This window comes from Sus scrofa, chromosome 13 (genome assembly GCF_000003025.6).
Source record: "Sus scrofa isolate TJ Tabasco breed Duroc chromosome 13, Sscrofa11.1, whole genome shotgun sequence".
Classification (NCBI taxonomy): Eukaryota; Metazoa; Chordata; class Mammalia; order Artiodactyla; family Suidae; genus Sus; species Sus scrofa.
In genome coordinates this window covers 52,360,881-52,373,280 of record NC_010455.5, presented here as the reverse complement: position 1 = coordinate 52,373,280, position 12,400 = coordinate 52,360,881, and the positions used below count along the sequence as shown (strand labels likewise).

Genomic DNA, 12,400 nt, shown 5'->3' with positions numbered 1-12,400 from the left:
TCTGTTTCTGTCCGGGGTTTACATCAGCGGTTTGTTGATTTTTTTAAAAAATGTGAGTCATCATCTTTAGAAGAGAGAGAGAGAAGAGGTTACTGTTTAAAAACTAAAGATCAGTCGTTCACAAAGGGCCTCAGCAGAAATATCGGGCTGCTGATACAGGTCCAGTCGATTGGATAGGTCAGCTTTCCAGGAGAGTCCCTGTGTGTAACTGAACTGGGAGAAAAGGCGATGGTTGAGAGTGCACAGAAATTTAAAAAAAATAAATAAATAAAAGGCTTCAGCAATTTTAAGTGACATAAGAATTTAGCTTTTGGCCAGAGTTTCAAAGAGATTATCTTTGCCGAAATCATCACATGATGGAAACTTGCCATGTAGAAAATATCAGAGTTACTAACTTTTCTAAACATAGCAACTTCTTTTTAAATAGAGAATGAATACAATAAGAAAAAGAGGAAAAGAAACCCTCCCAGTGCAATCCCTTCCTGCTCCGTGCCCTGGAAAAAAATGCTCTCTTCAGACCTTAGCTGCAGTCAGAAAACACGCAGTGCCTGTGCTTTCATTTCTAATTGACGATTATATTAAGATTTAATAGTTTACAATTAAGATGAATATTTCAGGATGGCAGCACAACCCTCACCGTTCCTAGTTTGCTCTTCTGTCTTTTTTATTGGGGTGGGAGGGGGAGGGTCTCACTTTTTTCCCCAAGAGAGGCCTTAATTAAAAGAGAAGGTTTGGTTTGAACCCAGAGCCTGTTTTGAAACCTTCTCCTGCTCCATCTTATCTCCACCTCGTGACCTTTCTCCCCGAAGATGGTTTCTCCTCGAGACCAGCATGTGATCATCAAGCCAGAGTTTAAAAGTTAAGAAACTTCTATAGCAGTTGACAAGGTTGACATTTCATTAACTTGTTGGTTCAGCCTTCAAATGATTCCGCCAGGCGAAGCACCCCCCCTGTTTGGAGTTTACAGCTTTTTGTTCTTTCTTCCCTCACAGGGCTACAGTCATGTTTAATTTGGAATCTGGGCTCCTTTGGCAAATTAGCAATTAGAACAATTTTGTGGGAATATGTATATGTGTCATTAGTTTTCCTGCAAATTAATAGCGAGGGCAGAGGTCAGGCAGAAATTTTCCACTTGACTGCAGTTTCTCTATTGAGACTTGGCACTTGGTTTTGGAATGGCCACAGCTGCTCTCAGCCACCCTCTTCCTCTAGGAACTGTCTTTTAATTAGTTTACCTCATAGCCATCATTACAAATATGACGGCCTCCCCTCCTCGAAATAAAATTACTGTTTCTACAAAATATTCCAGTGACATCTTGCACCACTGCACATTGATGGTGGGGTCAGTCGAATGCAGCATTTAATCATTAGATCACCTCCATCCACGTCTCCTAATTAGAGTCCTTACAATACATTTTTATCTGGTAATTAGCTGAGATTGGCTGCTTCCTCTGTGGCTTATTAGAGACAGCCCAGCAGTGGGTGTGAATCACGGTGTCATTTGTCAAGCCTGGTCAACCCCCTCTCTGCTCTCTTCTAGCTCAGTGTTTATTTCCACTTGCTACTGATGTTTCAAAGCCTGCAGAAAATCCAGTTGCATCCCTTTCTTCATGGATTGTGCTAAACTAGAGGGACTTTATGTCTCACTGTTGCTTTTCTGTGTAGAAATAGTTCAAGCGTTAAGACCTTTGCAAAAGCTGCAAGAATGACATTCTTGTCGCATTTTATGACTTTGTGCTGGTGCCATGGGACTTTTCTGTTCTTGTATGTGAGCACCCAGAAGATGAGTGAATGTTTCCATAAGTTTTGATTTTTGGCAGTGGACTAGCACCCAGTGGACCTGGTGATCTTCCTCACAAAACTGGAAAGGAGCATATGCATATTTCTTGGGGACACTGTATTTATATTACGATTGTCTTCATTAGGTTTTAAAGACCGCTGTGGTGTTTGGGGTGATGTTCCAGAACTGCAAAGAGAAGCCACAGGGTAGAGTTAGTCCTCAGAATTGTTTTCTGGTTGTTGTGCCTATTTTCCTTTGATCATTGTCTACATTTCATGGTAAGCCCTCCAAGGGCAGCCATTGTCTGTTCTATTCCGGTTTTTGTCATTTCGGTGCCCAATGCTATAGGTTTGCTCACAATATTTATCAAATGTTATTTATCAGCAGGGATAAAAGCCATTCCCTGAATCCTTTCCCAAAATGAGCATGCAGAAAAATGAACCTGGCTAGTATTTATTTTTCCCGTTTTCTGGACATAAGGAGAGTATTATACAAAGGGCCTAGAATCACAAGTGTGTATTTGATTTTGAGTCTGTGTTGTGAATATGGGCAACTTATTTAATCTCTCCCGAGGCTCTGTTTGCTTATCTGTAAAGTATGAATAATAACATCTCAAGTATTAGTGATGGTATGAGAATTAAGTGAAACCGCTCAGTGGCAGGTAGTTTACAAGATGACTTTTACAAATGGTACCCGTGACTCTGCCGAGCGTTCTGATGTTCTTAGACCTAACGGCATCTGCATTTTAAAAGCTGTGTATTTATGAGCACTAGCCTTTCGTGCACTCATTTCCTTGACCCGTTGCTGGGGCTGATGCTTAGCCATGGTGTTCCTGTACTTGGTGAAGAAGGCCCAAGGCAAAGAGGAGGCCAGCCCCAGCCTTCCTCCTTAGCTTTTCTGCCCTCCTTCATCTCATGGCTGCTACCCTAGACTTGGTACTTACTGTGCACATTTGTGTCATGAAGTCAAGTCGCTGGCACTAATTAAAAAAAGCAGCTCCCAGCATCTGCCCAGCTTGCTAGGGTGGGAGGGGTGGGGGGTCCTCAGGGTGGTGCCATCTCCATAGCTTGCCCTTATCAGGCCTGGGGGAGAAAGGGGCTGGAAGCAGGAGGGATTTGGTGTTGGCTGCGTTGGCATTTCAAGGGAGGGATATAAAGGAAAGCACAGCTCAAAGCTTGCAACCCAACATTCAGTTTCCAGCACCATGTTTACATTTTCCCATTAATATTTCCTCAATGATACTTGATCTCTCTCTCATTACTAGAGTATGAGTAAGGTTGAGTCTTCCCAACAAATTGGAACTCTTTTTTAACCTGTCCTTTGATTATGATCTCAGAGGCATTTCATTTTTAATGCTTTCCACAAATAATGCCCTATACTTAGGACTTGTTACAGTGGTGAAATGGCCAAATTTATTAAGTGATTCAAAATCTGGCTTGAGAAAATGATATCAAGTAAGCCTCCTTTACTGCACGTTTTTGGATTGGGGGCAGCTACAAGTTTCTGAAGTTGCAATTCTGGATAGACTGAAGAAAGATGTTGGAAACAACCAAGGTCGTCAGCGTAGCCAGATTTACTGTTTCAATAACAGTGAACTTTACCAGTACTAATAAGTGAAGCACCTCAAGGTGCAGGCGAAACAGGAAGAGGAAAGGCAGGATCAAAACAGTATACATTCCTTTTCCTCTGTACTACTTCAGATAAGTATTTACTTCCTTACTTGAAGCAATGGATTATTCCCCTTGAGTACTACACATTTGAAACTGGAAGGAGAAAAAAATGAGAATTTGTATAGTTCCGGATCTCTCCTATGACATATTCTTTTTAAGCCAATAGTTTAATGAAGATTGCACATAAAGCTTGCAAAGATTAGTCTCTGCCAACTGATGGAACTAAATGAATGTTTACTGGATCAGTGCCACTCTTTTTCATAGGAGTCACAGGCCAATTCTCTCTGCAGCATTTTCCATCCGTGAAGTTGCATCGTGGAGTTGAGGTAGCCCACCCCATTGCTGTCGAGGGTGGTAGTGGCTATACACCAAACTTTCCTTTTTATTAAAATTAAGTAAAACCAGTTTCTCACTTGGACTGGGACATTACAGAAGGTTCTGTTGAAGAGCCCAGGTCAATACCCATGTATATCCCAACTGGTGCTTCTTGAACCATTTGTGTTCAATGATGCTACAGGGACCCATCTTTCCTCTTGGAGGTTTAGGAGGCATAGCAAGCTGTTAAAAGGGGTGTGAAGTCATGATTAAAGACATGTTTTGACCCAGAATTTCTCAAACTCACCCAGCTAGGGAACCCCTTTTTGCGTCTGCAAACACTTACTTAATGGTCTTTGGAAAACACCTGTCTCAACAACAGGAAAGGAGAACATTGCGAGAGGTATTTTCAACTAACTACCGAGGGAACTATTTTTATGTGGGAACTCAAGTCTCCTTTCAGTTGCCGATAAGTATCTACTCTGAGACATAAAACGAGCCGGCCTCCCCCCCGCCCCACCCCGTGTCATTCCTGCCAGATTTCAGATGCTTTCTTGGCTGCTCTGTTTTTCTGAAGGTCTTCTAAGAAGTGTTCCTTTCCTCACAGCTGAATCTGGTCTCCAGTGTCACACTCTCCAAATCGGCGTCAGAGGCTTCTCCGCAGAGCTTACCTCATACTCCTACGACCCCCACCGCCCCCATCACTCCCGTCACCCAAGGCCCCTCCGTCATCACCACCACCAGCATGCACACAGTGGGACCCATCCGCAGGCGGTACTCAGACAAATACAACGTGCCCATTTCTTCAGGTAGCTGCTCCATTTTTGCCTTGGGTGGAATTGTAGTCAGCAATTCTTGTAGACCAGCCTCTTTTTAAAAAGTGATAATTAATAGGACAATGATTCTTATTTAGCAGATATTGCGCAGAACCAAGAATTTTATAAGAACGCAGAAGTTAGACCACCATTTACATATGCATCTTTAATTAGGCAGGTAAGTAAATAACACAGTATGTGAAATTATATCAGAAGGTATATACGTGGGCATGGATATATTGATGAAGTAGATTTAAAACCGTTTAGTATGCAAGCATGCTAAAACCTTTTCTATAAGGTTTTTTAAAACCGCAATATATAACATAATTGCTTTTGATTAAGTATTACAATACGATGTGATTATTAGGAAATTCATTTCACACAACAGTGAAAATGAGCCTGTTTAAAGATGGCAAGTCAATTATCACAAGCTACAGTAATCTCTGATCCCTAGAATTAATCTGAGCTCTAAATAATTACTGAGCTTTAATCAGCTAGTGAAATGTTTTGCATTTCTCTTTGATTCTGCTTTATGAATGACTAATAAATTAATATTTCTGTACGGAAACAGAAATAAAAACTCAAAACAATTAGATAATTCCATTTTGAATTTTGCTATTGAACTGGTAAATACAACCATTAATCTTAGATCATTTTGTGAAACCTTTCTTAGGATTTAACTCGGTAGCATGATGATTTTATATTTTCAAGAGACTGTTTAATGACATTTCTGCTGACATGGTCAAAATTATCTTTTTCTGTCACTTGTGCTTCACAGGCCATTCTCGAATCTCCAGAAAAGCAGCTAACACTAAATGAAATCTATAACTGGTTCACACGAATGTTTGCTTACTTCCGACGCAATGCTGCCACATGGAAGGTAAGCTTTCTTGTAGGCCTCTTTAGTCTGGGGTCTTGCCATTCATAGGAGAGAGTTTCTTGTTGATAGCATGCAGGTATTGTAAGTTACATTTATATTGTTTTGATACATTCACAGAGTCTAATTTCTAGCAATAGCGGGTTGAGAAAATAATTCCATTGGAGTTAAAATGCTGGGATGGAAGACTCCCACCATGTTGGCATCTGATGTTGAGATGGACCAACCTGTAAAATCATCTCTCTTTGGTTGGAATGTGTAGGGAAAAGAAACAGCTGAAACTGTTGGTCACCTTCTGAGGTTGTCTTGTGTACATAAACCTTGTGCTTTCAGGTCTTCACCCACCACCAATATTTGCAGAGAATGCATAGATAACTTTTTTTTTTTAATCCATTAGGAACATGGAGAAATGATCTGATAAACTTGACCTAACCTTCACTGGTTAGGTCCTTACCTAAACTCTTTAACCTAATGAATCGAGAAAGCTATGCACTCCAAGTAGTATCTCAGTATATGAGAGAGAGTACAGGAGAACAGAATATATGTACATATTAGAGTGTTTTTTTTTTTAAGGCAAGAGACTGTCCATCAGACAGTCATAAGTACTCTGGGAAAGAAAAGTTAATTCTGAAACATGTAACTTGACTGTAAAACAGGAAAAATTCCATAGCTCTACCCAGGATGCCCCCCAACAAGGCTTGCACACGCAGGGTTGGGGGTGGGGTTATCACATGACATTACCTAAATCCCAGTTCAGCAGTTGTTAGTATTTATTCCATCATAGTAGATTAAACCTCACCAGTTTTTGGATTTTCCCACTTTTAGTGTCTTGGTTTATATTATTCTTGCTTTAGAAGGAACAGGTACAATCAGAGGTTTGTGGGGTTTTTGCTTTTTTTTTGTTTTTTTTTTGGGTTTTTTTTGCATTTTTACTACCTAGAATTTTTATAGCCCCTACATTCCAAAACATTTGGAAACATTTAAAATGCAGATATTTTTACATGTCATTATTTATAAATGTCTTAGGGATTTATTTATTATAGGATACAGGGAAAATATGCTTTGCTTGAAATACATGTCTTCCTTGCTACTTCCTTAATTTTATATGGGAGAAAAACAAAAGCAAACACAGAAAACACATTTCCTCTGCTACGTTCTTGATAAATTAGTATGTTAAAAGAAACTGAATATAACCATAGAATTAATTCATCAACTTAACAGAGCTGTGAATATCTATTATGACCCAAATTATCTTTTTATTTCCTTTAAGACACATGGGTGCTGAAGGAAGCTGTGTTCCAAATCTTCCCTTCTTTTCCTCAGCCTCCTTGAGATGTAAAATACAGAAGGATCTTATGCTGTGAATGAATTTCAGAATTTAGGAAGTATAAGCATGAAGCAGACATTTTCTTCAAATTGCTTTTTATAAATAGCAAGTGATCAAATTTTAAAATAATTACCGGTTATGAATATGATATTTAGCTCAGATCTTCAGATTTAACTTTTTCATTTTCGTAAACTGCAGGAAAAAATGCCATTCATATAAACAATCCTAGATGAAGTATTTAATGACTCAAATACATACAATTTTCTCTACGTGTCCTTATTTGTACCATGATCTTAGACAAAAGATGAAATGCCCAGTTAAAGGCATTTTCTGACTGAAAAGAGCTCAGTCAGCCCTGGAGGGCAAGCTCTCCATTTCTAGTTGCCTTTGTTTAGATGTATATAGTCTGCGAAACCAAAACTTAAGTTTTGGCTTTACATCTGTCCCTGTGTGGTTCTGTGGTGCAGACAGATCCAGAGCAGTCCTTTTCCTCAGACAGGGCTCTTTGAGTTCTGTACATCTTGATCCTTATTTTAAAACATTAGACCATGAGTAGTAGGAGGAGACTTGGTTGATTTTTTTTTTTCTCCTCAGTTGGGGGACTTATAAGTTCACATGCCCTGCCTGGATGGTTTTGTTTTTTAAGGAACTTATTTCAACCTCCTCAGTGTTGTTCCAGGAGAAAACAATAGACCCTTAGCATCCTTTTATCCTCTGCCTTTGCACCGTGTCAAAGAACAGAGTACAATTTATATGCCAAGAAATTTGTCCTACCAACTGTAATTATGCCATGCTTAACGTTTTCCAGAGATGTTTGCTTAGCAAACCTATTAGAAGCAGGGATGTCCCTTCATGGTTACCTGGATGTCTTGAACCCACCTCAGTTATGCTGACATTGCTCAACAACTCCTTGAGAATGGATCCTCTGGATTCTCCTTGTGAGCACTTAGTCATGCCCTGTAATAAAGCTTGTTGCCTTACATCTAAATATTTCTCTAGCAGACAAGAAACATCAGCAGTGTCTAACATAGCTCCTCCTCCCTGAGTCACCACTGGTGATTCTCCAGAAACAGAAACGCCTCCCAAAGTACATACAGATCGAGAATTGCCCCTTCAAAGGAGAATTGAGAGAGGATGCATTGCAGGTCATAGATGGGGAGGAGTACAGTGTTTGAGAAAGAGCAACATTACTGAAGTGGAGTGAAGGACTTCATACGATATATGAGGTGTGGCGTGGGCATCAACTTCTCATGCCCCTGCTGTCACCTCCTTATTCCCACTAAGAGGAAAGTTGGGAGTAAATGATACCTGTCTCTTTGAAATATCTTCATGTCCACTTTTGGGTCTACAACCATAAGTTCAGCCAGAAGAACTAGAGACATGAAGCCCTGATTGGTACTCTGCCTAGTAAAGGTTGTGGATTTTCCTAAAACTCAGAAATGATGAGATGTTAAAAATTCTTCACCCTTTTGTTGAAATTCTCCTGTGATACAGTAGAGATAGCAAGGGTCTCAGCTTCGGAGTGACCAGAAGTGATTTTTAACCCTCTGAAAGAAACATGTCTGTGTTGGTTTCATCAACTGCCAGAGTATCATCATTTTGCCATTGAGAGTTCTACGGGTGGGTTCCTTTAGCATTTTCTCAGTAATTAAAATACTTGCCCCATAGTAAGGGCCAACTCTTATCTATATTTGGGAAGGTAAGACATAGCTCGATGATGGATTCTCATCCATTGGGGGTCATTTCACCCCCCTGCCCTATCAGCCACTGGAGGTGACACTCTCACTGGCAAAATTCAACATTTCTTTCTTTTTCTTAATAAATCTGAGAAAACCTATAGAAGGTGTTAAAGCCCAAACTCTGAAGAAAAAAAGAACACAATGTATTTAACAATATTTATGGTTTAAAGTGATTTTTTTAAGAGATGACCCTTTTTGTAGGAGAGACAAGTAGTTTTCAAAGGGATGGTTTCCTATTTTACCTGTTTCCTTATTTTGAAGTCATGTTAACAATACTTTTTAACATTGCGACTGCAAAACCTGTTTGGGGTTTAAAATACGCACACTTTAAAGACTGTTTCTTTTAATTCACTATTACCAAAGACTAGATTGAAATGACCAAGTTCAGTTCATTCAACCTTTCGGGGTTTTTTAATTTTTGCTTTTGGAAGAGGCCCCCTTAACTGCAAGAGGGTCATCCGTGGGGGTGGTAGCTCCAGCTTTTGGGGGTGGTTTTACAAATGTGGACTGTGAGGCTGAATTTACTGCTGTTTTTTTTTTTTTTTTTTTGGAGTCTTTTCTTAAAGAAAATGTCAATGTTCTCTCTTTTATACTTGCTGCAGAATGCAGTGCGTCATAATCTTAGTCTCCACAAGTGTTTTGTGCGAGTAGAAAACGTTAAAGGGGCAGTATGGACAGTGGATGAAGTAGAATTCCAAAAACGAAGGCCACAAAAGATCAGTGGGTACGTCCACCATGTTTGAACTTCTTAGCCTAGCTTGGATTGTGCTAACCAGTGTAACGTAGAGGCTTTTGGCTGCTAGATGGTGTTAGACCAAAGAACTGGTTTTTCACATTGTCTCAGTTAAGGGAAGCAAAAAAGCATTTCATCCCTCCTGTTTTGTATACCCGCCAGTCCCCCTGCCCTGCTTGCTGGTCTTTGTTGCATCACATGCTATTAGCTTTTAGGTGGCAATGCATATTAACCCTCACAAACCATTTGCTTATGCTTATTGCATTTTATTTTCTTTTTCCTGTTCCCTGTATTGGATGTCTGTTCTGCCCCCAACCCCGTCTCCTTTTGTTGCCACTTCATCTCCTTTGCTGCTGCTCCTATCCCAGGGTGCCATTCGCACCAACCTCTCACTGCATAAGTGCTTTATCAGAGTAGAGGATGAGTTTGGGTCCTTTTGGACAGTTGATGATGAAGAGTTTAAACGTGGCCGCCATATTCAACGAGGCCGTCCTCGCAAATACTGCCCCGATGAAAACTTTGACGAGCTTGTCGCACAGTAAGAGCCTTTACTTGCTTTTGTTTTTTGTTTCTGCTGTTGCTTTGGCTTTGCATGGTTGACTCATCCCATAATAGTTTTGCATTTCACCAAGTCGCAGTGCCACGGCTTTCTGCAATGGAACTAAAGTGTGTGATTTGTACATGTATTTCTCTCGTTTCTCCTTGGAACACCAGTGCCTTGAATAATGCTTTTTTGACGTCTTTAATGCAAATATCGGTTGAATTTTGATTCAGCAGCTTTACGGGGACCCTAGAACTCAGTGCTCTTGCGTGACCCCTAAGTCCTCCAAGAGAAAGGGACGTTCTTCTCTAGAGTTATGATGTGTATTTAATGGGATACTGGCTCACTCAGTCTAACAATATATCAATGTAGTAAAATGAATGATCAGAGTGCTCCAAGCCTAGGAAAGAAATTGCTTACAGGGTGTCTCTACTTCCGTTAAGGCCCATTGATTAAAGTAGGTCATTTCCTACCAGAAGCCACCCTTGTCCCTTCGTATCTCCTATGGGCTTTTTTTTTTCTCTTTTAGTATTTTTATTCCTACTGGCTAGAGATTTTCTTAAAACAGCATCTTGTCCCCATTTGGTCAGTAGTGGACACAGCATCAAACATCCTCCAGGGTCAGGCTGTACGAGGAAGTCCCCCACCCACCCAGCCTCAGCTCACTGAGGAATGATCCGCCCCCCAGCTTCTTTTGGCAATCAGTGAGCCTTGATGATAATTTCTTAAGAGCTGCCCTGCCAGTCTTGGAGCATTCATGCTAGAATTCAAATACTAGAGAAGCTTGGGAGCCACGCTGCCTCCAGCTCACTCCCAGGAAACCCTGCAGTCCGCCTACTGACTTCCTGCTGGAGTCAGTGCAGCTCCTCCCGATTGGCAGAGAGGTCACTGTTTTGTGAGCCAGAACTCCATCAGTGGAGCCCGTTATTACTTAATCCAGAATTGTACACCCACTTGCTTGAATCTCACCAAGTCTAGCCAACCCCGAGGTATTCACACAGACCAGGCCCATACAGCCAGGGGCTAGGGAGAAACCCCACTTCTCTTTGCTTTTGTTACTGGGGGACATTTCTGGTTTGGAAGGATACCAGCAAGCTTAAGACAAGACTTAGTTAGGACCACGGGGGTTGATGGCGTTTAACTCTGAGTTTTTATCTTTCTCTTATGCAGTAACCCTTCCCTTATTAAAAACATGCAGAGCAGCCACGCCTACTGTGCACCTCTCAATGCAGCTTTACAGGTAAGATTAACGGCATCCTGACTCCTCTGCGGCAGAGGCCCGTGTCTCCCCCACTCATTTCAAAATATATTAGCCTCGCTCTAATTAGATATTAAATTTTAATTCCGTTAAACTTTTTTCTTAAGTGCACAAAGCATCGTACTCCCTGGAGGCAAACACATCGGGCTGCTTCAGCATTAGCAGGATGCTTAGCATTTTGAATATTGTGGCAAAAAAATTAAAAGTTCACTTATTAATATTTATCAGCAGTATCATAATTTCCATCCTCTTATTTCAGAATTTCACTTGAGGCAAAAATACCACAAGTGTAATTACTCTAGCACAGCTATTAATGTGCTGGATGATAGGCCACCGTATCACATGACCTTCTATTGTTCACGGGTTTAAAGAGAAAGCAGGGCTTTTTATTTCTTCCTCTCCTCCTTTTAAAAGTCTATTTTAGCATCTTTTCACTGAGTTGGGGTGGGGGGAGGCGGGTTTGGTTCACTTTGTGAAAGTAAACTGTTTCTATTCCAACGATAGAGGTGTCTAAGAAAACTCGGTAGGTTGCCAGCAGATTGCTCAAGATTACATAATCAGCACGCACAATGTTTGTTTCCTACTGACAGACCAAGCCCGCCTTACGTAACCGGCGATACCAAGGGACGGAGACACAGGGATTGAGAGTGGGGCGGCGGGGGGATCACCCAAATGCACATTTACCAGGGCAGCCTGGCAACACTCCCCGCCCCCCGCCACCGCAAGCCTTTTAATTTTTTGCATTTCTACCTACTACACGGTCAAGTCCTCTCTCAGGTCGAAGAGAAGACCAGGGTAGGCTTCCTTCAGGTACCTGGGTAGAGCTCAAGCCCCGCCTCCAGTGTGCAGAGGGAGGCAGCGTCCTTTGGATTTGACCCTGCTTGGATTGTTCTAGACCTCAGGCCAAAGGAGTCTTGGTAACTCTGACGTGACCTAGTCTAGAGAGAGGGCGGACATCTGAAACCCGATACCATGACAGACCTTTACGCATGTCTTCTTGATCCTTGGACATTACATTGTGCCGTGCTCCTCCCGAGGGCCCTAACACGCAGATATTAGAATTTCATGAGGAGAGGGCACACAGAGAGCAGCGAAAGTCTAAAGAAGGCTCCTTAAGGGATGATAATGACAAAACCATGGGGGAGACAGCATGACGGGAATAGAGTGGGGTGAAGAGGCGGTAAGGATGGCGGCCCTGGTTCTCACGATTCACAAAACAAATATTTGCTGAGCACCTACTCTGGGCCCTAGAGAATCATTTTCCCAGCTGGCTCAGCAGAAGCTTAAGGCTCCCCATTGCACTTTAGAGGCAAATTCACTGAACTTAGCTTTTCAGCTTTTCAGT

The 12,400-nt window shown here is 41.4% G+C and overlaps 1 protein-coding gene across 14 annotated transcripts in view; it reads left to right on the top strand.

Moving 5' to 3' along the window:
- FOXP1 (forkhead box P1) overlaps positions 1-12,400 on the top strand; it is a 627,515-nt gene that overhangs the window by 601,078 nt on the left and 14,037 nt on the right. For 12 of the 14 annotated variants that reach the window (XM_021070838.1, XM_021070841.1, XM_021070850.1 and 9 more), the window contains 5 exons: positions 4,373-4,574; positions 4,679-4,758; positions 5,359-5,460; positions 9,126-9,247; positions 10,968-11,037. In XM_021070838.1, coding sequence (XP_020926497.1) covers positions 4,373-4,574; positions 4,679-4,758; positions 5,359-5,460; positions 9,126-9,247; positions 10,968-11,037 — 576 coding nt within the window. The remainder of the gene's footprint in view (positions 1-4,372; positions 4,575-4,678; positions 4,759-5,358; positions 5,461-9,125; positions 9,248-10,967; positions 11,038-12,400) is intronic. The other 2 variants (XM_021070851.1, XM_021070839.1) reach the window with 1 other exon arrangement.